At 62.0% G+C, this 26,917-nt stretch overlaps 1 protein-coding gene across 1 annotated transcript in view; it reads left to right on the top strand.

The window, feature by feature from the left end:
- Positions 1–25,169, top strand: part of KCNQ1 (potassium voltage-gated channel subfamily Q member 1) — a 334,785-nt gene extending 309,616 nt beyond the window's left edge. The window contains exon 16 of the mRNA XM_040639632.1: positions 23,988–25,169. Coding sequence (XP_040495566.1) covers positions 23,988–24,212 — 225 coding nt within the window. The 3' untranslated portion in view covers positions 24,213–25,169. The remainder of the gene's footprint in view (positions 1–23,987) is intronic.
- The last annotated feature ends 1,748 nt before the right edge of the window (positions 25,170–26,917 follow it).

Genomic DNA, 26,917 nt, shown 5'->3' with positions numbered 1-26,917 from the left:
AAGGCAGGAGGGAACATGCCTGGCTTGTGGGTCTGAGTGGAAGGAGAGGGCTGAGCACAGGCCAAGGGAGAGAGTGGGGTGAGAGAGGTGAAATGCCCTGAGGGTCCTCTCAGAGTGAGGACAGCGGGGTACTCCAAAGGACATAAGGCAAAGGAGCTCAGCATTTAGGAGATCACTCTGAAATTCAAGAAGATAATGTAATCATTGAGCAGGACAGGATGTTGTGAGAAAGAAACAAATAGAGAATGTGAAAGAGCCCCTGGAAATGTAAAACAGGCTGGTAAATAAGAAAACTCAGTGAACAATTGAAATAAATCTCCCAGAAAGTGAAATAAAGACAGAGATGAAAAATAAGAGGGAACTTCCAGGAAGCATGGGGGCTCGACCCAAGGAGGCCCACCACCCAACTCCCAGACATCCCAGGAAGAGAGATGGAAGAGGCTGAGGGGGGCTGTAAGTGAGAGGAAGGGCCCGCCCAGAACCTGGCACCAGATAGAGCGGCCACCGTGTCCTCATGCCCTTCCGCCTGGAACTCTCAGAAACCTTCAAGAACGGACGGGTGACCTACCAAACTGCGGGCGGGTCTTCAGTAGAGATTTATAGAAACGGCCTCAAACATCCGAAGGTAAATTCAATTCCGTACCCAGCCAAAGTATCCATCAAGGGCGAGGCATTTTCAGACACTCGGGAGTTCATAAAATTTTCTTTCCACGCCTTTCCTTCAAAAGTTATGGAGAATGTGCCCCAGCAAAATGTGGGAGGAACCAGAACAGAGGAGGCCCTGGACGTGGGCAGGGAGAAGGCAGGGTGGCCCCAGCCCGGGCACAAGCAGGGGACAGCAGCCCCAGGGAAGGCCTCCCAGGAGAACGAGTGGGGTGGGCTCAGAAGCCGACGCGGGGCAGCAAGGCTTCCGAAACAGCAGAGTGTCACGCTGACAAAGGCATTGTTAGAAAACATGGGGGCAAACCATGGACCCTGTGGCTCCAAGGGAACCAAGGTCCGGACATGGATCACTGTGGACTGAATCAAAACAAGAGAGAAGCTCTGCGGGGAAATGGGAGGCCGGGGAATCACAGAGTGGTAGGAGAGCTGCAGCCTCATCCCCTGCAAGGAGGGGTGTCCAAAGCTGATACATGGGGAATCTCATGGGGAGCATGTTTCTCGAGGCTGAGGAGGGAAGACGCCGAAAGGGAGCCCTGGAAGCAGCTGTCCCATGAGTGGGACAGGGCACGAACTGGGGCCCATGTGTTTCTTCCTCATCGTAAGCCGCACGGTGAGCGTATCCCTTGTGTTACCGCGGCCACCCACACTCACCCACGTGTAGTTACCTCTTCCCGGAAGGGCTGCTGTCTGGCTGGAACATGATGTGATCGCAAGGGGAAAGCGGAGATGGGGGAGAGTTGAGGGATGGCTGAGCCAGGAGGGAGAAGGGAGAGGGGACTGGGGTTGGAAAGAAGGGTGGATGCAAGAGATGTTTGGGGACCAAAATCCAGCCTTGAGGGCATGGTTGGGGTGAGGGAGGAGCATCATCAGGAAAGCCCTTCCTCCAGGCTCTGGTTGGCCATGCAGTGGGGGAGGGGGGCTGCTGTGATCCCCAGGCAGGAAAATGGTGGGGGATGATGTGATGGGTCCTTGAGAGGTCTGCATGGGGGAGCCCACGGGCAGTCAGGGTGTGAGGCCCAAAGGAGAGGTCTGAGCTGGACACAGACACCGGAGAGCAGTAGGGGTGGCACTTTTGAAGAAGGGTGTGGATGGGGTCACCAGCAAGAGATTGCAGGGGCAGGACAGTGAGCCAGGATGGGGCCACCCACAGGCCACAGAAGAACGAGCAGATGCAGGAGATGGGTGGTAGCTGGGGCTCGGGTATCCCCCAGAGCTCAGGGAAGCTGGTGTCACAATGGGGTGGCCCGTGCCACACAGAGGACAGGAGACAAGAACTGGGACGCCCCATTGGGATGGCCACACGGAGCCGTGGAATTTTGTATTTGGTCTGACTCCACTCTGACCTCACGAGACACTGTGCTGATCGGGGACATAAATCACACCACCTTGGTCACCAGGCCCCCGCATAGGAGGTACCCCAGAAATTCCTGTGGCCTGAGTGCCTGGGTGAGGTGGTGGGCATTTGGGCAAGGACAGCCGGGTGTCCACAGAAGCCAGCTCTGCCCAGCAGAGGGGCCCCATGAGGGGAACCGAGGGCCCGCTCTGCAGTCCACATGCCGGCTTCTGCAGGGGTCAGTACAGGAGGTCACACGCTTGACCGCAGCCTGGCCTGAGACAGAGGTTGGATGGACCCGGAGAGGGATATCCTGTGCCCAGAGCTGGTCACAGAGGAAAACGGACCTAGAGAGGGTGGGGGCAGCTGCTTCCCCGAGGCGCGTCCGAGGCTGGGCCCACACGGGAGCCTCCCTTCCACTGCAGCCCCAGACATTGGGTCCCCGGCCCAGGCCTGCTGCCGGGCTGTTGGAGCGCAGAGCCGGACTGACGGGGGAGGGAGGGAGGGCCTGCTGAGCCCACACGGTCCAAGTCCTCCACCCGCCCCGGCTCAGCATCCTTCCAGGGAAACGGGCATTTCCTGTGGGAGAGCTCCGGAGGCCCAGGTGTCAGAGAGAGGGGGTGAGGGGAGCGGGAGCGCCCATAAGCGTCCACTTGCCAGCATCCCTTCGGCACTTGCTGCCAGGAGGCCCCGCCCCGTGTGCCTGAAGTTACACCATTGGCGCGTCCCTCTTTGGGTTAGATGTTGTCTTCAACAAATATTTTCTGAATGTCTGCTATGTACTAGGCGCTGGGAACACGGGGGAAAGTATGTGGACTTGCCCTTGAGGGAGTACGGTACAGTGGGGCCACGGACAGTAAACAGACAATTAATTATCTTCTGCAGAGAAGGAGGGAATTCTCCCAACACAGTTAGTCATTCACACTTCAGTATGAATGAGTCTTTCCCATGCTTTCCTCAGTCACGGACTGGACCAGAGTGGCTGCATGCTCTGGAGACGGGGGTGCAGGTGGGGGGTCAGAGCAGAAAGGAGCAGCGCAACGACTTCCCACAGAAGCTTCCCCAGCTCCCCAGTTCCCAGGCTGCATCCCAGGAGGGCCCCCCGGAGGCCCTCCCAGGGACCCACCCCCACCCGGCCCGGTCTCGGCTCCTCCTGCCCCCGTACCCTCTCCCTGAGGCCTCGCCCTCCCCGCCATCCTGGAAACGATTTTGTTGTCTGCGGAGATCATGTGTAACTGCTTGTGAGTTATAAGTCTCCGGAGCAAGCAGCCTCTTACCTAACCAGGCCTGGCTCATGCCAATGTCTTGAGTAATTATTGGGGGGCGGGGGGCCATCCAGCCCACAGCAGAACCTCTCCGAGGGAGTGCTATTGTTTTTCATGTCAGCTGCATTTTAAGGCTACATTTCACATCAGCTGTGACTTGGAAGGAAAGAGGGCCCAGCCTTTGAAACATTGAGAAATTGAGACCGGGGTGGTGGCGGGCAGCTTAACCCTTCAGGCCCCCAGTGCTCCCCGGCTTCCCAGGGTTGCCTGACAGAGAGCAGGCTTGTTGGGGATCAGAACCCGTGGCCAGGCCCGGCAGCCGCCACTTGGCAGCGCCGATGGAAACGGCCGTGCGGTTACGCACAGACAGTCACGGAAACTCAGGAGGACGGCCGTGCTGGAGGCTGCGCCAGGCCTGGCCTCTGAGCCCTTCCTCCCTCTGCTCCCACGATCGGAGGCCAGGTGCCCACAGTGTGCAGATGGCTGGCGGGGGGCGGGGGGGGGCTCGCCCCGCCCACTCGGCCCACCGCCGGGGGGGGGGGTCCCCGGAACACAGGGGCAGAGGGGATCTGCTTCCTCCCCAGATCCATCGACCAGGGACTCGGGCACCGACCATGTGCCGGGAGCCGCGCCAGCTGCCGGGGAGGCCGCACAAACCCCCTTCTCAGGAAGCTCGGTGCAGGGAGGGAAGGGCAGGGAGCCCACAAGCGCCAGGGGTGGGCACAGGGTTGCAGAGCAGCAAGGACTAGGAGGAGGAAAACCCCAGTGAGTGAGCCGTGGGGTCAGTGGTAGTAGCAGGAAACAAGTGAGCGTTCCATGAGCCAGTCAGGCATCCAGGAGCAGGGAAGGACTGTCTGAGGTGTCTTCGGCCCTCCTGACACCTTGTGGTGCTGACGACCAGGCTCTGACCACTGCCAGAGCCCTGGAAGCTTCCTGTACTTTCTGATATCGAAGGCTGCACTGACTCACTTGCTTAACTATTCCCTACATTGTTCAGCAAACCTTTACTACGGGGCCAGGGACATCAGTCCTGAGGTCCTGGGGTGAGAGCCTGGCTGGTTCAGGGGACAGAGGCACCCAGGCCAGTACTCTGGTGAGTGGGACAAGGTGAGGGTAGAGTGCGGGCAGGGCCAGATCAGGGACTCTGATGGGAAGGTGTAGGGGGGTTTGAAGCTCTAAGCCCAGAGGGGATGTGCTCTGATTTACATGCGTCTGAGTTGCCATGTGAGTGGGGCGGGGACACCAGAGGGGGTGCAGAGGAGCAGTTGGCAGTGGTGACAGACTGGGTTCAGGGCAAGGGAATTGGTCCCAGCTGTTGGCAAGACAATGACATCAGTGGTAGCCTGATCCAGAGAGAAGTTTGCCACCCTGGAGTCCCAGGGCTGAGGTGTGCACAGCACTGCGGGAGGACCCAGAGCCCTGCTCTCTGTTTGCTTCATTGTCCACAACACACATCTTCTGCCTCATGGCCCCTGATGGCTGCTCCCACAGTTGCCATCACATCTGCATTCCAGCAGCAGGAAGGAGGGACAAGACCCTACCCAGAGTCCACCTACATTAGCTTCTCTTATTTCCACTGACCAGAATGTAACACCCAAGTCACCACAAGGGCCCCTGAGAAACCAGATCTTTACTCCAGGCAGCCATACAACCCATTTAATTCACAGTCCTGTTAATAAAAGAGAGAGAGAGAGAGAACAGCTATTGGGACAACTTACCATCTTTGCACAGAACAAATTCTACAGGTGGTCCAGAGGCTAGATAGAACTCAGTGGGAACTGGACTTCGGGGGTGTGGAAAGAGGAAGGCATGGCAGTGGAGGCTGGCTGCATGGCATGGCCATGTCCTGGGATGAAGAGGACAGAGAGAACAGGACGTGTCAATTCAAGATGGCCCTGAGACATCAAAGTGGTAAGGCCTGAGCCTGGGGCTCCATGGCGTGGTTGGCCCAGAAAGTCCAAACCAGGAACCACCAGTGTGTAGACATGGTAAGGTTGGCAACAGAGGGAGAGCAGACACAGCCACCAGGCAATGGTCAGCAGAGAAAGGGGGCACAGAGGGGACTTGGAGGAGAAAACCCAGGAAAGTGTTGGTCCCAGAAGCTGGAAGCCTTCAGCAGGGGGCCCGCACCCCACAGAGGAAAACTCTGAGAAGTCAGGGCAGAAGACACGGTGAAGTGACCACTGGAAGGTCACTGGTTAGCAGAACAGTGGGTGCCAGGGACCACAATCCAGGTGAAGAGGGCTGAGAAATTAATGTACAACTTCTGGCTAAATATGGCGTATTAACGCTTGTGTTTGCTTCTACCCCCTCCAAACCCCACAAAAATGACAGTAATGGCATTTAAGTGTTTTAGGATTTAGATCAATAAGTCTAAAGTGATCAGAAGAGAAGGCAAGAAAGACACCAAAAACTGTCAACAAAGGTTTGGAAATGGGGAAGCAGAAGGACCTGTGGAGACCAGGAGTGCAGACGCCACACCCTGCAAAAGCAAGAGACACTGACAAGGGAGAGGTTCCCAGCCCGGAGCCCTGGATGCGCTCAGGGTCAGGCACCCCCGGTAGCCTCCAAAGTGCTAGAGGGGACTGCAGACAGGGAGGATATTTACTGAAGATTGTCTGAGCGGCAGACACTTCCCAGGTCACACACCCACCACCACCCCCCAGCCAGGACTGCCTATCCCCCAGCCCAGCCAAAGACAGGAGGCTGAGTCCCTGGAGAAGCTGAGCCTGAGAGATTCTGAATATGAGGACACCAGGAGCAGCTGTGGGTGGAGAGCAAGCCACCATCGTAAAAACAAATGGGATTCAGTGAACATTTCTTTGCTAAAAAGTAAGACTCCTACCCTCTTCCCTCCTTAAATCTCCAAATGCCCTCATTGGGGCACAAGATTGTGAATTACTTACACACCAGCAATAAAGTGGACATCCTGAGTTTTCAGAGAGAAAAAGTAGGTCACATACACAGCATAGCAAGTCAAAATGGTATCAGACTTTACAACAGCAATGCAAAAAGCTCACACATAACTGAGAAATGCCTTCAAAATTCTGAGGGAAAAAAATATTTCCAATCTAGACTTCTACACCCAATCAAAGTCTCAGGTATGAAAGCAGGTTAAAGACATTTTCAGATATGGACAGTCACAAATTTTACCTACCACATGCTTTTTCTCAGAAAGTTACTTGAGGATATACTCCAGCAAAATGAAGGGAAAACCAAAAAAGAAAAGTATAGGATCCAAGAAGCAGGAGAATTCAACACCGAAAGGTAGGTAGGTAGGTAGGTAGGTAGGTAGATAGATAGATAGATAGATAGATAGATAGATAGATAATACATAGAGAGATACATAGATAGATAGGGACAGACCGGACAGCCAAGAAAATTCCCAACATGAGGGGGAAAGAAGTTCTACTATTACAGCTGTCCAGCAGGCCTGAAGAACAACTAGTCCTCCAAGGACTGTAGGAAGAAACTTTTAGGAGAAAAAATAATAAAGCTGATAGATTGCTGGTGTTCTCAACTGAATGAATAGAAGTTTTACAGTTCTGGCAGAAAGTTCAAGAATGAGCTAGTGACAGATGCACTAAAAATGAAGCACAACAGAGGCACCTGTCTGGCTCAGTCAGTAGAGCACGCAACTCTTGATCTCGGGGTTGTAGGTTTGAGTCCCACATTGGGTGTAGAGATTACTTAAAAATAAAATCTTAAAAAAAAAAAAAATTAAGCAAAACATGAAGGCAATTCTTAACCCCAGAGAAAACGAAAAGTTGTAATCATAGAAGACCACATGACTCAGCTGAAAACCTCATTTACATAGGCATATAAAGTTACATAATTTTTACACAAAACTCAAACAGTAAATATTTTTTAAAAGATTTTATTTATTTACTTAGAGCACAGAAGGAGACGGAGAAGCAGACCCCCGCTGAGCAGGGAGCCTGACACAGGGCTCCATCCCAGAACCCTGGGATAGTGACCTGAGCCGAAGGTAGACATTTAACCAACCAAGCCACCCAGGGGCCTCCCTAAATATTTATTTAGCCTAGAATTGCGCTATACTGAGAGGATAGGGGAATGGTAAAAGCAGAGGTTGTGAAAATGAAATCTTAATCTCTCATCTTCCGTGTTAGGCAGTCACCAGATAATGTCTAAAACTGCAAAAGCAAGGAATCAACATAAACAAGTGATTTAGAAACACCAAGGTAAAGCCAGGACACAGCCGAGAGGGTTGAGGAGTTGCCTCTGGGGTTGGAGGAGATGGCGGCCACGGGAGCAAGTGGGCTTGCTGGCTGGTGGTGAGAAAACTCCATAATGGAGGGAGCGACGGTGCAGGAGAACGGAAGGTCTGACGATGCCCTGGTGAGGAGGAGGAGGAGGAGGAGATGGTCAGTGGAGGAACGGGGGCTTCAAGGGGGAGGGGGAGGGCGTGTTGCCCGGTTCGGGAAGAGCAGAGGAGGGGGTAAGGAGGCAGGCGCTTCTAGCCGCACGGGCAGACTTGCCCCTGCCCGTTTCCTGGACCCGAGCCACAGGGCTGGGGCTGTATGAGAGGGGGCAGCCGCGAGAGAGGAGGGCCCCCATGTTTAACTCAGGTTGACAGAAGGACAGGGGCTCCTGTGCAGATGGCCTCCCAGAGCTGCAACCCAGGTCGTTCCAAGCATGGTCTCCAAGGCCCCGGATCTAGGCGCAGGTGGGGAACCTGCAGGCCATGGCGGTAGGTGACCCAGGTCCTCCTGGAGGCCTGCAGACCACACCGGATCTGGTCCGTGTGGGTCCCCCCCACCCAGGCCCCGTGACCTGAGGAGCTCTTCCTCCCAGCCCCAGGAGCAGGAAGGGCGGGCTGGGAGCCACAGGATGGGGCCTGAATCTCATCAGCCCTCAGGTCAGCCTGGGCCAGATGGGCCCCCAGCCAGCCCCTCGCCTCCTTCCTGGGTGGAGGCCTCCCCGCCCTTCCGCTCACCTTCCGAGCATTGTGGGCTTTCCTGGGAGCCCCCACCACTCAGCAGCTCTCGGGACCTCCCAAGAACACCCCACGTCCATCCCCACCGGTGCCCTGGCCTCATGGCCACATGCCCCAGGGTCAGAGTTGGGCTTCCTAAGATCACAGCTTTGGTGTGGAGGCTGGACTGAGGTGCGGACAAGTGTGCAGGGGAGTGGCAGTGAGGGGCGGTGCTGTCCCCTGCAGAGGAGCTGCAGGTGGCCTGGTCAAGGGTCCGTAAGGGTGAGGAGACGCCATGCTGAGGACCATCATCCCTCGCTTTTCCGTTTTGCCAGGTCCCGTGCAGTGGCGGGTGGGTGCTCCCGGGGAGCACAAACATGCCTGCCAGGTGGGGCCGCCGTCCCAGAGTCAGGAGGCCAGTGGAGTGGCTGCTGGGCCTTCGTGATGAGGGGCAGAGCCGGGTCGAGGGTGCCTGTGACCCCCCAGCACTGCAGGAGGCTCCCAGGAGCTGGCCACATGGAAAGACAGAGGACCTGAGCCGTCCTCATTCCCCCAAACGGTGGGAGGCCTATGGGCTTCTGGAGACGCCAGCATATTAGAGGCCCGAGAGCAGCAGAACTGCAGCCCGTGCCCGGCCGTGCTCGCCACTCAGGGGCCAGCGTGGGCCCTAGAGCCCCAGGGAAGCAGGGGAAGGGAGGTCCCTGTGTCCAGAGACGGTCCCTTGGCCTAGGTGGCCTTCGCTGTAGCCCTCCTGTTCTCCACCCAGGGTGCTTGAGGGTGGGGGAGACAGAGGCTGACAGCCAGGCCCCCCCACCTGCCCACAGACCCCAGCCCCACCTCTTAGGACACAGCCCCAAGTGGGACCCTGGAACTCTGGGGATTTGTGCCCTCCCCCAGCACCTCTCTGAAGACCACCTGGATCAGTGGGTCACCCGAGTCCCTGGATGGGCCCCTGGGCACGGCCACCTCATTCTGGGTCTGCCCTGGGCCCTGCCCGCCTGTCCCCGTGCCGTGTCGTCGGTCAGTGACTGTGAATGTGAACCACTGTCCCCGTGACTGGGAGGAGGCTGCAGTGTCAGGGGTCAGAGACTGGCCCAGGTCATGGAGTGCGCAGATCTGACCCTCCATCGCCTCTTGGAGCATCCCTTCACATCCCTGTCTTACAGAGGCCACAACACGAGCTAGGAGAGGCGACCAAGGGCCGCGTCCCATGTCTGCATGTGGCCAGGTCCGGGCTGTCAATGGGGCGGTCGGCTGTGCCCCGCCGGCCGAACAGGGAGCCAGTGTGACCTACAAGCCAGGGCCCCAGAGCGGGAGCGCAGGCAGCAGTGGGGAAGGTGGGCCAGGGAGCGGGGACGGAAGGGAGGGCTGGGAATGTCTGCCTGCCTGGGAAGGAGGGGTTCTGGGAGCAGAGAGGGAACAGGACCTGCCAAATATGTCCAGCTGGGGCTGGAGCACTTGGGGCCTGGCCTGGAGCCCCAGCGACTTCCTGCCCGCCCACCCTGCTCCCCCACCTCCTCACCCACTTCCCAGACAGTCGGTCTTGGGGGGGGCAGGGGCGCAGCAGCACCCCCGCGAAACCACAGGGTGGGCGCCCGGGACCTGGGCACCTGGGCTGGGGCGGACGGAGGCTCGGGTCCAGCCCCACACATGATGCGGAGCACCTGCTGTGCCTGGCTGTGGCCAGGTGACCACCAAGGGGCCCCCTAGACCCACACCTCCCTGCAGGATGGGCCCTGGGGAGGCGCCCAGAGCCAGCACTGTGGGACCCACCCCAAGCTGAGCCGTGAAGGGAGAGGGACTTGAAGGGGGTAGGTGGGCAGAGCACGGGCACGGTAGAAGTGGGGATGCTGGGCGTGGCGCTGAGATGCCACGGAGAGGGCAGCGCAGGACAGACAGGACAGGGGGCCCTGGAGGGTCCCTCGTTGCTCTCCACAGCTGGAGAACCAGTCAGAGGTGTGGGAGGCCTCGCAGAGCCTCTCGTGCTCTCCCGCCCCAGCCCAAGCCTCCGGGAGGCCCTCTCCCCACTCTGCTGGGGCTGCCGCGTCTCAGATGGATCTGCCCCAGGCGGCCACACCAGCTGCGCCCACACCCAGAGCGCGGACGCTGGGCCTGCCTCTGAGATGCCGAGTCCCCTGCCCCCACGAGCCAGCGGCGGGCAGACGAAGGATGGGTTGAGGGGCTTCTGGTTCAGGGCTCTGGGCCTCACAAGTCAGGAGGGAACAGGCTTGGGAGGGTGTTGCCATTTCCACGAGGGGAGGAAGGCACACCCAAGCCTCCAGCCGGGCCTCAGCTTCCAGGCAGGACACCGGGCTTGAGCGTATAGAGGAGGAGACCCCTGCGACTTCCCTGGGAAGGCAGGTTCTGGGAGGGGGCTCCAGCCCTGTCGTCGGGCGCGTCCCACATCTCCCTCCCCACAAGCCTCTTCCAGGTGCCAGGAAAGGGGCCGGATTCCAGATTCCACGCCTGGCCACCCAGCCCCCATCTGGGACCCCAGCCCAGAGCCCTTGGGCCCCAGCCTCCAACCTGGTTCCAGCCTCAGGGGAGACCGATTCAAGGAATCGTGTCCTAGGAGCATGAGCAGGAAGTGGGGGTGGGGGGAGCGGCCCTGTGCTGGGTCCGAGCCCGGGAGCCCGGGGGCCCGGGGGCCCGGGGGCTGGGGGCTGCCTGCCCGTCTAGGTCAGCCGCAGCTGCAGCCCAGGGCTGGGCTGCTGAGTCATGGGGCTGCTGTCTCCAGGCCAGGACCAAGGCGGGAAAAGCAGTGAGGACGGACACCCCGGCCCCTAGAGGGCAGGCAGGGCCCCCGGGGACTGAGGCAGCTGGTCTGTACCTTAGCTCTTCCAGCACCCCCATCCCTGCCACCACCCCTGAATTCTCCAGGTGCCAGCTCCCGGCGTCCACCCCGAGCACGGCTCTCAGCACTGCTCTGGTGGAAGCCTGCCCGTGCACCCTCACGCACACACACAGACACACGTGCCTGAACGCGCATGCAGGCCAAGGCCCTTAGCCCCTCTGCTGGTCGCCCCCTCCCTGGAGCTGTCCTGACGCATTCTGTCATCCAGTGGCAATTATTCACTCATCCTACAAACCTTCCCTGAGGACCTACTATGTGCCAGGCCCTGGGCGGGCAGCCACGAAACAGCCATGCAGGAGCTCCCCACTCAAGGAACTGACCATCTGCAATCAACAGAGACAGAAAAGGAGACAAGTCAGCAAAACAGTGATGAGCGCCAAGGACAGGGCAGCAGATAGGTCGCGGGCATGCCAGAGTGCGCCCTGAGAGGGCATCTGGGTAAATATCTAAAGGAAGGCAGAGCCATCCTGAAGCTTGTAGAGCCGAGGGCCTGCCTTACAGGCAGCAGGTGCAAGGGGCCTGTGGCAGGACTAAGCCTACACCGAAGGCCCACAGGGATGGAGCAAAATCAGCAGGGGCAGCAAGGAGGGTTTGGCCAGATTGTGATGGGCCTCAAGGCCACAACAGTGACCCTGGCCTTGGCGCTAAGGGCATAGGGAGCCCCCATTTCAACGTCCTTCTCCTAGGACTTAAGAGTGGCTGTGGGACCATAGTTGGGAGGCCGCTGTGGCATACAGGAGTTGCTGGTGGCTTGGCCTGGGGCCACGGCTGTGGGGGTGCCTCTGGGGCTGGGTCAGATGACAGGTGTGAGAAAAGGGAGCCAGGGCAGCCCCAGGATCGCTGCTCTGAACCCTTAGCTAAGCAGGGAGCTCTGAGAGGAACAGACGGCGAGAGCCGTTGGGTCCAGAGAGGACTCTCTGAGTTCCACGCGCCTTGACACCCTCAGGGGCAGCCCAGCAGGCAGGGGGTCTGTGAGTGGCCTGGGTCCAGGAGAGACGGGCGGCCACAGGCACAGATGGCAAAGTCAAGAAAGGGCTTTGGTTGTTTTGCTGTTGGGGATGGGGTGTCTGCTGTGGAGGGGAGGGCTTGCTGGTGATTTGGAGAGAGGGCTAAATGGGGTGGGTGCTCTGGACAGCAGCTGGATGGCTCTGAGGCCAGGCCAGGCCAGGGCCGAGGACTCCTCTCCTGCAGGCCCTCAAGGGGCAGAGCGGAGAAGGGTGCGGGGCGCTGGGGAAGGCGGCGGACGGTGGGAGGGCAGTGGGCCGGCGGGGGGCTGGCGGGCAGGGTCCGGGGAGACCCCTGGGCTGGATGTGGCCGGGGAGCTGGACAGCACAGCGTGTGGCGTCCCCGAGTAGCCAGGCAGAAGTGATCCCCCCTGGAGGCTGTGGGGCGGGGAAGGTGACAGACATGGTTGAAGGACAGAGGTGCTCAGTCAGGGGTTGGTCTCGGGGGGTCGAGGATGCGTTGGAGTCGGGGTCCTAGGAAGCCCCCCACCTGCAGGGAGGCCCCATCCCAGGGGAGGAATAAAGGAGGGTCGAGAGGGGAGGGTCGTTGCTCCAGGGTTGACTGTGAGCCCCGGGGGCAAGGAGGGGGCGGCGGGAGCAGAAGGCCAGGTGCAGGGGCTACGTGGAAGGGCCACTGCTGAGCACAGCCTTGGCCACAGCCTCCAGAAGACCCGTTCCCGGAGCAGAGTCCCCTCCCCGGCGTCCCCTGGGGCAGGCACGGGGGTGTCATCAGCCGACCTCGCGGCTTCCCCGCCCAGATAGGGACACTGGCCACGTGACACCCCCAGAACCCTGCGAGAAGGCCCCCTGAGCGGCCGCCCCGAGGAGCCAGCTCCGTGGACATGTTGCAACAAGGCGACCTCAAACCTGTGTGGAGTGAAAACAAGCAAGTAGAGAGCCACCGTATCTCACGTTACAGTTTATGCTAAAACCTGCCACGGACCGGTCTGCCCCACACGCACAAGCCAGGGCTTTGCCTTAGCTGCAAGGATAAGCCGCCGTTCCCTGCGCCCGTGCCTGGGAGAGGAGCGGACCCGGGGAGGCGGGCCCGCTCGAAGGGGATGCTTCTTGGAGCTGTTTTCACTTTTGAGGGACCATGTTCTTGAAGAGTATTCCTGTCATACAAAACCTGGTGGACGGCCTCGCCTGAAGACAAGGACCGCGGCCGGGCAGAGCCGTGGCCAGGGAGGGGGCACAGCGGGTGCTCTCCTGGAGGCTGGGGTGGGTAGACGGGCCGCAGCCATCCAGGGACGAGGCCGTGAGGCGTGTGCCATCGGGAAGCAGTTGGGGAGGCTGGTGCGAGTGTCTAGAGAGAGGACGTGGCCCCAGCCTGAGCGGGGGCAGTGCCCATGGCCTGAGAGAGCCGTGCACCAGCCTGGGGGTGCAGCCAATGTTGGGGGACAGGGAAGTGGTGAGAGGCAGCATGGGGGACACCGTGGGGCCTTCTCCCGCGGAGCTTTTCACAGGCCTGAGGGGCTGTCCAGGGGAGCCGGACCCTGCCCCCAGGAGACCCAGCCACCTTCTCACGGATCCCCATTCTCAGATGGGACCCCACAGCTGTCCTACGCTGCAGGACAGACCCACTGCCCCCTCCTGTTAGGCCCAGTCACCCAGCTAGTGAGGGGCCGCGGATGGCCTGGCAGTGTCCCTGCTTTCGGGAGGGCCGATGTTTAGGAAGCAAGCAATGCGAGCGGGACCCTGGCCAACTGCAGGTCTGGAAGGAGAAGAAAGGGAGGAGCCAGCAGGCAGACCAGGAGGGAGCAGGAAGGAGACCCTCCCCTTGGGGCCGGAAGAAAGAGAAGCATCTGCGGGCTCAGTGGAGAAGTGGATTCTTCCAGGAAGTGGGGCTGGCTGGTGCAAAGGTCCTGAGGCAGGGAGGGTTATGGCACATCGAAGGAACTGGAAGAAGCCAGCCTGGGGCGTGAAGGGGCAGTGACTGAGGGGGACACAGGCCCAGACAAGGGACCCTGTGACCAAGGCAGGGCTGTCTCTTCATCCTGAGAGCAGTGGGAAGATCTACAGGGGCTGCGTTCAGAGCCTATAGGATGGGCTGTGAGGACAGAGGGGAGGTCGGTGGGCCAGGGAGAGCTGCAAGGAGGGTGAGCCGAGCATCCAGGGGGCACTGCTGGGTGGCCAGGAGGCTGGTGGGCTTGGGGCCGCAGGGTGGGGGTGTGGGGGTGGCCAGTCCTGGCCCGAAAGACCAGTGGCAGAAAGAACCCACCTGCCGGCCATCACTGGGCCTGGCGTCCCCCTCTCACCCAGCCCGGGGTTTGGCAGAGATGGCCAGGCGCTCGCTGGCTCCACGTACAAAGTGTTCTGCCCGGCGTCCCCCTGGCTTCTGGGACTTCGAGGCCCGTCAGAGGGGCCGTGCAGGAGGGGAGGCAGGGGGGCATCAGATGCCGGTGGGGCCTCACTGCCGCCAACACAAACACGGCCTCTCGCTTCCAGCCTCCGTCTCCAGCCTGCCCTACATTCTGCTTGCCCCCCCCGCCCCGAGCAGGGCGGCGGCGGCGGCCCGGCCTAGGGCCACCGGACATGGGCAGGGCGGGCAGCCACCCCTGCTTGGCCCCCATTGGCAGGACCCCCCGGGAGGCCCAGCTCAGGGCTGGCCCTTCCCTTCTGGGGCCCGAGCCTCACTGAGGGTCTCCCCCAGCCCACCCGCCTGGTGGCTGTGGGTCCCGGCCTCCTTCTGGGGCCCCCTGAGTCTGCCACTGACCCCCCGTGTCCCGTGGACCTTCTCCTCCCTCAAGCGTCACCGCAAGTCCACGCACAGCGGCCTCGGTGGGGCTCGGCAGGGCCGTGGATGTGCTGGCCCCGACAGAGGCCCAGCAGGAGGGCAGGGGGCTGAGGGTCCAGGAGTGTGGAGTGTGTCGATGAACACAGCACACACAGACTCTGGGGGGCTTTCATCCTTGGGCTTGGGGGCAGGGGGGGGGCAACATGAAGCAGGTGTGAGGTCTGGAGGGGAGAGGTAGGTGGAGGTGTGGTCCGGGGGACAGGTCAGTACTTCCAGTACAAACCTGGGGAGGCTTCCTGGAAGAGATGGCAGAAATGTGGACAAGCTAAGGGCACTAGCCACGTGAGAACCCAGGAGGATGCTCTTCACGGGGCAGGAGTGGGGACAGACGGGGGGCCCCGAGGTGACAGGGCAGGTGATGGGCTCAGACCATGCAGCGCCCTGTAGCCACCATGGTAGGATGTCTGTTCAAAGTTCGGAGGACAGTCTTCTCCCAGTTCTGAGCGGGGGAACGAGATCCCTCAGACTGCGGGGGCCAAGGGCGGGGGGCGCGGGCGCTGGCCAGGTGAGCCCGTGCACACTCCCCTCGCAGCCTCTCCTGCCGGCCCCCCGGGGTGGAGCCACCGAGGTGTCTCACCTCCAGAAAGCGTGCACCGAAGCCTGAGAGCAGAGCATGTCGTAAGGCTGCTATGACTTGTGTTTTCGTGGGGACCGCAGGGTAGGTAGAGACACGAGGAGTTAGCGTGTAAAAAGGGTGTTCTGGTCAGTGGGGAAAAGGTAGGTTATTCGGTAAAGTGTGGCGCATCGATGGTCTAGTTCGAAGTCAGTCCCGCGGCCACCGAAGATTTATGGGTACAGGTCCAAAAAGCGCTAGGAAGAAAATGTTTCAGTGTTGGAATGGGGAAGGCCACTGAGACGTTGCGCAGAAATCTAGAAACCGTAAAGGAAAAGAGAGAGAACTCCCGCTACATGAAAAAAAGCATAAAGATTTTTGTGCAGCAAGACAAAAAATAATAATTGTGATTGCCATAAACCACTTCACGAGACAAATAGCACACTAGGGAAAACCATTTGTGACGTTCACGTCGAAGGACAGACTTCCTTAATATACAAAGAGCCCTTCTAAATCAATGACAATGGGAAGTGTCGGCTGTGCTCCTGGCCCTGCTCTAGGGGGGAAGCAAGCACTGGACTTGGAGGACCTCTGTCCCTCCTGCCTGGCTCTGGGGCCCCGGGAGAACCTCAGGGGGCCTCACCTCCTCATCCAGCAAGTATTCATGGAGCGTTGACTCCATCCCAGGCTCTGGGAGACTCTCCGGGGATACCGCATGGTTGAAGGCCTGGCCTCAGGAGCCTTCGGTTAGCGGAAGGGGCCACAAGCAAGTAAATCAACAAACAAGGACATTTCAGGGAGTGGCGAGGGCTACGAAGAGAACTGTGAGCAATAAAATAAGGAGGCTCCTGGCTGAAATAGTCAGGGAAGGCCACTTTCAACATGCGACCTGAGGTTATAGGATGTGGTGGCAGAGGGAAGAGCCGGTTCATAGGCCCTGGGGCAGGATCAAGAGAGATGTGCGTGCTCGGGGTCCGAGTGAAGAGGTTCCAGGAGGACTGACTGAGGGGGCTGCAGGTTACGTCGCACTCTGGTGCACCTGCCAGGAATTCTGCGGAGGCAGGGAGAGGCTCAGGTCGGCAGGGAGAGGCTCAGGTCGGCAGGGAGAGGCTTGGCCTGGCAGCCATCTAGGCCGAACGGGAGAGAGATGAGCCTGTGGGTGAGGGGGGCCCCAACAGTGCCGGCGAGGGATGCAGGCAGCCCAGGCTGGGGTGTCAGAGAAGGAGAGGGGTAGGATTCAGGGCACACACTCTGGAGCGCCGTGGGACCCCAGCGGAACACCGCACTGTGGGAGGGCCGGCACCAGCTCTGAGACGGGGACAGGGTTGGGTGCGGTTCTCTTTGTGACCTGCTCTGCTGAGATGCTGTAAGACCCACATGCCAGTGGAGGCGAGATTCTGGGGCCCCGGGGAGGGCACAGAGCCGGGCTGAGACTTGGGGATGTCTGTGCAGTGGGAGGTCCTAGGGCTGGGTGCAGAGGGTGGGCCGGGTTGTGCTGCCCTGGTGAACACGGGTGCGATGATCCTGAGAGCGCTGTCCACGGTCAGCCTGGAACAGGCACTGCTGAGCTCCCTGGTGGACCCCGGCGTCCGTGAGGCAGCCCCCAGGCAAGCAGCTGTCTGCGGGGCCAATAGAAGGACCTCTCCCTGTCGCGGTGCTCTCTCAGAGGGAAGCCACCTGCACTCCTGAGGGGCGGTCAGCAAGGGCCAGCCAGGCACTGGCAGGCCTCCAGAAGGGTCTTGGGGGGGTGGGGGGGGCACTGACCAGGTCCTCAGCCATTTGGTCACGCAGTGCGGAGGACCCAGCTGAGACACAGCTGACCTTGGCAGTGGCTCTGACCACCTGCCACAGTGTGGCCTCCTCCATCCATTCCGCGGCCCGGACAGCAGGAGATGCAGGGGACAGACGCTGGGACAGGGGTCTTGGTCTGCGGCCTCTGAAATGCTCACCTTAGCAAAGGGCCAAGTCATCGAACCCACCATGACACCGGTCCTGGGGCCAAGACACAAGGGGCTGCCCTGTCTCCTGCCCCCCTGGGCTGAGGCTCAGCCCTAGCCTGAACTCTGCCCGAGCAGAGCACCCTGGGACACAGGCAGAAGGACACAGGTTAGTGACCATGATTCCCTGTTAGAAGACATTGGTATCCGACAGAGCCCCCTTGCTGGGGCGGGGGAGAGGGGTTGCTCCCGCTCAGCCTCTGAGTTGCTCCGTCCCGACAGCATCGCCGCTGTGGAGGGGGGCTCACCTCCTTGGCACATGCAAAGGCCCAGGGGCCTAGAGGTCCTGGCAGACACACCCGCACCCTCGGCAGCTCAGGGAACGACTTAGGGGACAGTGACCTATGTAAAATCACACCCGGGGCGGCTCGTGCATTCTCCAGCATGGTCTCCCGTGCCCCAGAAAGCCTGGGGTACCCGCGTGCCCACACATACCCACACATGGGCCTGCCAGCCTCGGTCCACATGGCACTCGTGCACCCGTGAACGCGCTCATGGGAATCACTGACGACCCATCCGCGGGACACTGCCTGGGAGGTCGGCGAGTGCCAAGCACTGCTTCCAGGGTCCCTGCGTTAATTCTTCCAACCCTCCAACCGTCCCCAGAGGGAGGGTCCACCGTCGTCCCTGTGGGTCACATGGGCAAATGGATTCAGGAGGCCGAGGGACTTGGCCAAGGTCACCGGGCTCCGGAGCAACCCCAGGCGGCCCATCCGGTGCCCGAGCCCTCCTCCCCTCAGACCCAGACCCGGTGTTGCGCAGCCCATCCGTGTGCACACGCCCAGAACCTCCCGCAGAGGCCCCAGGCCTGCCCCCCGCGGCCGCACGCGCTCCGGGCCCTGCAGCCACCCCTCGGCCGTGGGTGCGCGCCCGCTCGCCGCAGGACGGACAGCCCAGCAGAGCGGCAGCCCGGGGACTGGCAGTAAAACCGCCGCCGCGAGAAACACGGTTGGTTTTTCTCCAAGAGCTAAAGCACTAAAACAAAGTCATAAACACAATTACACCGTCTCCTGCCGTAAATTAGGACGTTATGAAGCGCTGGGATCTATCCCCAGTCATACCCAGCTCTGTAAGACAGCCCAGCCCCACGGGCCCTAACGAAAGGGTGATTTATGGGCTCTGTTGTCGGCTTCTTGCCGTGGGGGAGGGGCGCTCCCCAGCCCCGAGGAGTCAGAGGCCCAGCTCCAGGGGCGGCCCCACTCCAGGCTGGCTGGGCTGCCCGCTGGGCAGGACATCCCGGGACAGCTCGCCCGAGGCAGGCAGACGGGCACCCTGCGCCCCCTCCCCGTCCCCGGGGGGCTCTGGAGGCCAGCTGCTGGGCCATGTAGCACTGGCGTGTCCGCTCCCCACTGCCGGCGAGGAAGGGCGGAGGCCCCGGGCTCATGCAGCCTGATTCTAGTGACAGACACGAACACACACCAGGTGTCTTGGGGGAAATACAGGCTGCTCACGGGGGATCGGGAGGACTGTGGCGAGGGAGAGAGGGGACCTCAGGTGGGCGACGCTGGTGAGACCTCGGGGTGTGGGGGGTGACTGGTGCAGGCAACAGGAGCAGCAGGGACTAAGGCCGCCGTGTGTGAGGCTCGGTCGAGAGCTCTGGAGCGGAGCGAATGAAGAGGGAGGGAGGGAGGGAGGAAGGGAGGCCAGAGAGCCAAGCGGGGCATACCGGGGACCATGCAGGGACTCAGGCTTCGGGCAGCAGGACAATAGCTCCGGGTGGTGTGAGCAGGACAGCGACATGAGCCAGCGTGTGCTCGGAAAGGCCTGTGGAAGCGTGCTGGGGGAGGCGGGGAAGCTGGCTGGCAGGCTACTGCACCTGTCCCAGCAAGAGAGGACGGTTGCCTAGCCTGGCTGGGCTGAGGAGGGGCCCACAGGCTCTGCCAACAGACAGAATGCAGCGCGTGATGCTGAGATGAGGAGTCTTTTTCCGAGATGAGGAGACTTCGGCAGGAACAGGATGGGCCCAGAGAGGCGGAAGGACCTGGACGGGGGTACAGGAAGCTGTGTTCTCACAGCCTGAGTTCAGCCTGCGGCTGCACATGCAAGTCCTGGGGGCATCCCTGGCTTGAGCCTGCTGTGCTCCAGGTCCAGAGGACAGCGGCCTGCAGCTGTCACAGCAGGGTGCCCTCCGTCAAGGTCAGCAGTGAGGGCTCTGGGCAGGCAGACCCCAGACGGAGCTCACGTCCTCCGCTTTGTGGCTTCTCTCAGTGGACGTGGGTGCGCGGCATCTCCTGAGTGGGCTGGTGGGCACAGGAGGCAGAGGTCATAGGTCCCCATGACCCCCACTGCCCTCCCTGACCAGGCAGCAGCTTTCAGAGTGAGGCCAGGGGCCATGCCCTTGGGAAGGGGGACACAAGCATGACAATCTCTGGGGATAGAGAACTCAGCAGCCCTGCAGCCCAGGATACGGGGATCACCCCTCAGACCAAGACCTTCCAGTGTCCAGCAGGGCCCAAGGTCCCCCTTGGTGTGGCCAGGCTCTTTCACGGGATGGGCACGCACACTCCTATCCGCCAGAGTTCACCCCTCAGACCCCATGTCCTACCCTGTGCTGGGGGCTTCTCATGAACTTTGGGAGGGGTGGCAGGGTGGCACCACCCACGCGTGAGACTTTGCAGTGTGGCTGGGGCTCTGGGGCCCTGGACAGGGGAGGTGGGCTTCTGTCCTGAGCTCTCCAGCACAGGGCTCCCTCCTGGCGTGGCCGCAGTGGGGGCTGGGAGGGTGGCACCCAGGACCTCTGCCCTGAGTCGCTCCTAGACTAGCCACACACCTTCCTCTGAGCTGTCTCCAGGGCCTCGAGGCACACCCAGACCTCAGCTGCCTCACCCGTCTGATGGGCTGGGTGGCGGCGGGGCCGGAGGCGCTGGGACCTGGGCAGTGCTAGGCCACGCCGGTGCCACAGGTCTGCGGGTCTGTAGTCAGGGTGGGAGGGAGAAGGCCCGTGGCAGCCCCACGGCACCCTGCATTCCCCGGCCCTTCACTCCCGCACCTCCCTAGTGTCGTGAAGCAGGGGAGCAAGGGAGAGCCGGGGGCCTGCAGGGGGGACGGGGGGCAGGTAGCGGATGGAGTCAATGCAGAGCCAGTAAGCAGAGTGGTCACGGCCGCATCACCATGCGTGTCCCCGGTGTGCGTGCCACGGTGAGCTCGCTGGAGCTCCGGGGTCCTGCATGCCCAGCCCTGGGCCGAGAACCCCCCAACTCCTTGCAGCCCAGGTGCGTCCAGGACAGTCTGCAGGCAGGAGGGCCCAGGAGCCCTCACCCTGGGACCCTGCAGAGGGCTCTAGGATGTCCCGGGAGGAGGTCTTGCCCCACCTACAGACGCCAACCAACAGGGACGCCAGGGCACCACACGCTGCCCCTCAGGGCCAGGGGCTCCCTCCCCTCGAGCCCCAGGCCTCCATGTGCCCCCTCTTGCCTGTCTCCCATCGGAGTGGCCAGGGCCATTGGCAGGTCTAGAGCCGGGATCAAGGCTGAGCAGGTCCTGCAAAAAGCTCCCTTGAAAGACTCTTTTTCAAGATTTTCTTTTGAAAACAAATTCATAACCACATCACACAGGAACCCCGTCGCCTCGGGTTTGATCCCCAGCCGCCCGGGGCCCTCTCCCTAGCTGTTACTCTAATTGCTTTTTTCTCCTTGGAGGGCCGCGTGCGTCGTCTGTGGTTATTAATCTGGTGAGTCGAGGCGAGGAACAAGGGCCCTTTGTCGGCCCTGTCCTTTCAGTCTCTATCAGATTGCAAGGAACCATGAGGTCCGAGATCCCCAAAACTGACCTGCCCCCACGGCTCTGGGGAGCACCGTTGTCCCCCTCTCTGAATCTGGGGTTTGGACATGAGCGTCCCCACCCGACATGTGGAGGGGAGGCACCCTGTGCTCCGGCAGAGAAGGGAGGGGGACAAGGCCACCTCGGGGACCATCCCTCTGAGAAGTGACGGGGCCTGAGGCCAAGCCGGGGCTACCTGCCCGTCACCCTGCCTCGGACCCTCCGGAGCCCACAGGCCGGGGCAAGAAGGGAAGCCCCTGCCAAGGGGCTGCTACGTGGGTCCTGGGACCACCCTGATGCCCTGCCCCCGGGGCAGAAGAGTGTCTGACTCCATCAGTCGGGGGGTTGGGGGCTGGGCAATGCACGGCAAACTCGGGGTGTTCGGAGCCGGCAGCTGAGACCAAGGCAGCCCTGGGGGGATGGGGGTGGCACCAAGGTTGGCCACCAAGATCCAAGAGGGGGCATAGCTCTGGGGAAGGGGAGGCTGGGCCAGGAGTGCTCGGGAAGGCTTGGCTCCCCCACAGCGTTCCTCACCCCTGCCTGCTCCAGTCCAGCCTGCAGGACAGTGCCCGGTGGCCGTGGCGGGAAGGGCCCGAGCTCCTCCCCGGCCACGCCCAGCCGCCCCCACCCCTCCTGCATCCCAATCACACTTCTGTTTCCTTTTTGTCCAAGAACACCCTGTAAAGGCTTCCATACCCACTTACACATCTGGGGGCTTCAACAGATGTTCAAGTGCCGTGGAGTGAAAATTTATGAAACCACGAATTCTCTTCTGTAACGTATTTGGTGCTCTAATTAATGCCAAACCAATTGATACCCGAGCTGGGGCCTGCAAAGTTAAATGACACTGAGCCACGCCTGGACATGCCTCGTTCAAAGCCACTGGTGTGCAGGGTTAGGGGAGGCCAGGTGGCCTCCTGGGAGGCTCCCAGGGCACCCGCAGATAGTAGAAGTAAGGGGCCCCCAGGGGGTCTCAGGCCAAGAACAGGGGTGGGGTTTAGGTGTGACTGTGGACAAGTCCCCCCACCCCCTGTCCCCTCCTGCCTTGCTCACTGTGAGTGTCCACCCTGGCTTGTGAGCTCAGCTCAGAACCGCCCCCACCCTCGCCCCCTCCCAGGACCAGCCGCATTAGCCCTGACCCCTCCCCACCTGACACGTGTGTCTTCCCAGCATGGAAGCCCAGACGTGGGGCTTGCAGGGGTGAAGTGGGAGCGGCAGGCGTCCCAGCCGGTGACCATGCACAAGGCCCTTCTCCTGGGGCCTCAAGGTCTATGTCTGTGTGTTGTGGTGCAGGACTCAGTTCGGGGGCTGGGAGAGCTGAGCGGCCCCAGGCCCCACCCCAGCACCCCTTCCCTTGGTCACCTGGGCTCCCATGTCAGATTTATCCAGGAAAATGGAGAATCAGGCCCTCGGCCCTGGGTGATGGGGCCTCGGAATGAGCAGCTGTCCCAGGGGGCCCGAGACAGGTAGTTCTTAGACCCAGGGCCACCAGTAGGAGGCAGACTGCTCCGGCCTCAGCCCTGCAAAGCTGGGGAGATGGGTCACCTGGGTTGGAGGAGGGCACAGCCTCCTCACAGACAGCCCGTCTGGCAGAGGGGGCGGGCTGCTGACAGGGGTGCCCCCTGGCCCCCATTCTGCCCTGCCTGGCACAGGGGCCCAGGGTAAGGGACTCCTCTGGCTCCTCCGGAGAGACCTCTCTTTTCATCTTATTCCTGCCAGGCTCCTCCCTCCCCTCTCCTCACCTCTCCCCTGCAGCTCACCTCCCTCCCCTCCCCTGCAGCTCCATGTCTGTGGAGGGCAGGAGGGTTGTTGGCTGCCACACCCCCCTCTGGAGCTGGCCGCTCTGGGGACCCAGCTCCTGGCCTCCAGCACTCGTAGGGTTTAGGGCCACTTCGCCCAACAGGGCTTCCCCAGGGCGACGCAGCCAGCACCCAGCTCTGCCTGGTCCCGGGGAAGGAGTGCTGAGACTGGCGGTGGGCCCAGGGGTGTCCAGGGGCAGGCTGGCCCTGTGCAGCCCCGGACAGAGGCCTCAGGTGGAACTGGCCTTCTCCTCTGCCTCCCACACGGTTCTAGTCCTTCCGGTGCTCCAGGTACCGAGGCAGCAGGAGGAGGGCCTGCTTTGTTCTCGCGCCGTGAAGGCATCTCCCCCAAGGGCCCTGCAACCCCGGCTCCTGCCTGGACCCACAGGCTTACCGCTCACTGGCTCCACACCGCTGCTGGCCAGGGGCCCCTCAANAGCACCCGACCCAGGGCCCCTCTGGATGCCCGGCACTGCCCCGGGGCTGGCTTCAGCCCCCGCACACCTGGCCTCCCGGCAGCCGCTGCGGGGAACACGCCCGCTGGCCCACACGTTTGCTTCCAGTCTCATAGGGTGACCCCATCTGTTCCCCATCGGCGGCCCCGGTGCTCAGAGCAGGGCAGGCTTCTGATAAAAGGGGATTGGGCCATGTGGCCAGAAAGAGCTCCCCAGCCTGATCCCTGGGGGATTGGTGCAGATGGGGTCCTGGGAATACGGTGATGCTGCTGGGAGGGGGGCAGAGGGGCAGCGGAAGATGGACCCCACCCTGCGACCCTTGAGCCCTCCCCAGGAGGACTCACCTGCTCCACCTGGGGAGGGGGGAAGTCTCTGCAAGAGCAGACACACACGGGGGGGGGGGGACACGCATGCACGTTCCCCGCACCCACAGGCCCGTGCACTGCTCCCGTGTGCAGGGACACTCGGGCCTGCTCACTGGGCACCTCCTCTGCCCCAGCCCTCCCCCAGCCCGGGCCGGGGGGCCGTCCGCATAGCTGGGACGAAGACTCACGCTCCTCCTGTCTCCACAGGTGACGCAGCTGGATCAGAGACTGGTGCTCATCACGGACATGCTTCACCAGCTTCTCTCCCTGCACCAGGGCGGCCCCCCCAGCGGCCACCCCCCCAGCGAGGCTGGGGCCCAGGGCCTTCAGCCCTGCAGCTCCATCAGCCCCGAGCTCTTCCTGCCCAGCAACAGCCTGCCCACCTACGAGCAGCTGACTGTGCCCCACAGGGGCCCCGACGAGGGGTCCTGATGGGGGCGAAGGCAGGGCCGGAGGAGCCCTGTTCAGCCTGGCCCACCTCCCATCCGGCAGGGGCACCTCACCCCCCAGGTCACTGGCACTCCTCGAAGGCCCAAGACAGCAGCCCCTCCCTCCCAGGCCCCGGACCCCCGTGGGCCACGCTGCCCTGAGAGCCTCCCCTTGAGAAGTGGCTAGGCCACCTCGTCCAGCCAGCAGGTACTAGAACGTGGCTGGGTTTGGGGCCCCTCTCGGCTCTGAGACCATGGCCCCCACATCATTTGTATGGCACTTGGGACACAGTGGCAGGGCTCAGTCTAGACCCCTGGGAGCTGGGCATCCAAGAAACAGCACAGGGGCATGCCAGCTCACCCTGGTAGGCCGCAGGGGGCCTCCTGGGGGGAGACGGAGAGACAGTCGGGACAGGGTCTGCGGGTACCCACCCTCAAACTCAAACCCAGGACCCAGGGAGGAGGTAGGCAGGGCAGGGCAGGCCCAGCCCATGATCAAGGCCTAGGAGCCCCACTCAGAGGGCCCCAGGCCTGGGCCGTGCTTCCCGCCCTGCAGAGACGCTGGCTCAGAGGGCCAGGGCTATGAGGGAGGGGACCCTGAGGCCACGACTTCCGGCAGGAGAGCCGGCCCACCGCGGTGCCCAGAGTGCTCCATGGGGGCAGAATGTCCCCCACCGTGGACTGGCCGCGTCTCCTGCCCCTCCCCCACCCTGCGCGGCCCCCGCCTCAGCTCCCACCAGTCTGAGCGGCTAGAAAGACGTCCCGTCCCCCCGCCGGCTTCTGAGCGTGGGCGGGCGTCAGGGTGTCACAATCCCTGCACGAGACAGGGGCTCCTCCTGGGCGTCACATGTCACAGAAATCAGAGTAATTTGTGGTGATTTGGAATCTGTTTTAATGAGTTTCACAGTGTGATTTTGATTCTTAATTGTGACGCTTTTCCTAATAAACGTGGAATCACGGAGTGGGCCTCGAGCCTGCACTTGCCCTCGTTCCTGGGGGGGGGCGGTCCATCTTTGGGACAACCCCGTCCTCCCGCGGAGCTGCCCCCCAGCTTTCAACACGCCAGAGCGGCCTTGTTTCCATCTGCACCGGCCCCAGAGAGGGGCAGAGGCCCGGAGCCCCCAGCTCCCTGGGAGGACGGCCCTCCCCCACCAGTGACCCAGAAGCACCCTGAGGCCAGGCCATTACCGCCCCAGCCCTGTAGCCAGCACCGAGGTCAGCTCTGTCCACAAGAGCTGAACAGAGGGAAAGAACACAGCCAGAAACACGGCCTGCCCTCCAGCCTTCGCTCCTGCCGGTGCCTTGCTGGAATGTTCTTCCCGCCCTCCCCTCCATGCACTGAAGTCACTTCTTTGGTCTGTGGCCCAGCTCAGAGCCCCTCCTGCAGCAAGCTCTCCCTGAAAGCCCCTCATGAGAAACAGCCCCCTCCAGGCCTTGGGACCCCTCGAAGGGATGGGGCTGATGGGCAAGGTCCCTGTCCCCAGACAAGCATTGGGCTTAGAGCTATGGGACCCTGTCCTCCAGGCCCACGTCCCACACACTGCTCCACACTCACTTCTTGGGCTCCAGGGCTTGGTGTGGACAGGACAGCGCCCTATCCTCCCCTGCCCGCCCACCTGTGGGCATCTGGGCCCCCCACCTCCTCCAGGGTTCAGCTACCTTCCCTTCCTGCCTGGTGGACAGGATGCCTACGGCCTCCTTGGAGACAGGTGCCCAGGGCGCTGAATAGGATCTCCTGTCACAGAGGAGGGGCTGGGCTCAGAGACTGAGCTCACTGAGGCCCTGGATCCACTCAAAGGCTCCAGCCCAGGTTGGTACGGCTCTTGACCGGGGCCACTGTGGTCCCAGGGCTTCCGCTGGGGCAGCCCTGACCACCCGGTGTGATCAAGGTGTGGTTCCTGTCCCCCTCCCAGCAGCCCCTGAGCCCCTAGGGAAGGTGGGCACCTCACCAGGACCAGGCCTAGGGGGTGCTGGGCGGCAACCGTCTCAGGGGACACACTCTGGCCTCTCCATCTGCCCCTCCCAGGCCAGGCCCCTCCTTGACCGAGGACCCAGGAGCTCTACCATGGCGGTGGGGCATGTCCAGGCCTACCCTCCAGGATCTTGAAGGAGCTCAAGGAGCACAGATTGGATCCCTACTGGGGTGGGTGCAGGGAGTGCCCGGGGCTCCAGAACCCCCACACGGACATACCTGCCCCTGTCCAGGCCTTGATTTCCTCCAAGGAGCTCCCTTGGGGCTGCCCAGCATTGAGCAGGCTGGAGGCACACGCCAGGGAAGAGCCAGCCTGCCCTCACCCTGCCCCGTGGGCGCCCACAGCACCCTGGCTGGCCCTCCAACCAAGTCCTCTGCTTCAGGTCACAGATGCGGCATGCTGGGCCGGGGTGGGGGCGGGTAAGTCTGCTATACACACCTGACCGCTCCTATACCCTCTGGGACTGTTCGCCCTCCTCGCCTCCCAGAGCCCACCCACATCCCCAAGCCGTCAGGGAGGGGGGCAGCAGACATTTAGAGGATGGGGGCTGTCCCAAGGCCCCTAGAAGCAGCTGGCGGCCAGTGTCAGGACAGGCAACCCAGGTTTCCGATGCAGTGGGAAGGGAGAGCCCCGGGTCCCGCTTTGCTGAGCCCCGTTGGGTCGGGTCGGTGCCCCCCAGGGGCTCCCACCACGGGGACTGGGTATCTGGCCTGACCAGCGCTGGCCAGGGGGGGGG

The sequence above is a fragment of the Ursus maritimus genome, unplaced genomic scaffold, assembly GCF_017311325.1.
Source record: "Ursus maritimus isolate PB19 unplaced genomic scaffold, ASM1731132v1 scaffold_23, whole genome shotgun sequence".
Lineage (NCBI taxonomy): Eukaryota > Metazoa > Chordata > Mammalia > Carnivora > Ursidae > Ursus > Ursus maritimus.
The sequence above is the reverse complement of the archived record's forward strand: the minus strand, read 5'-3'. Positions and strand labels throughout refer to the sequence as shown.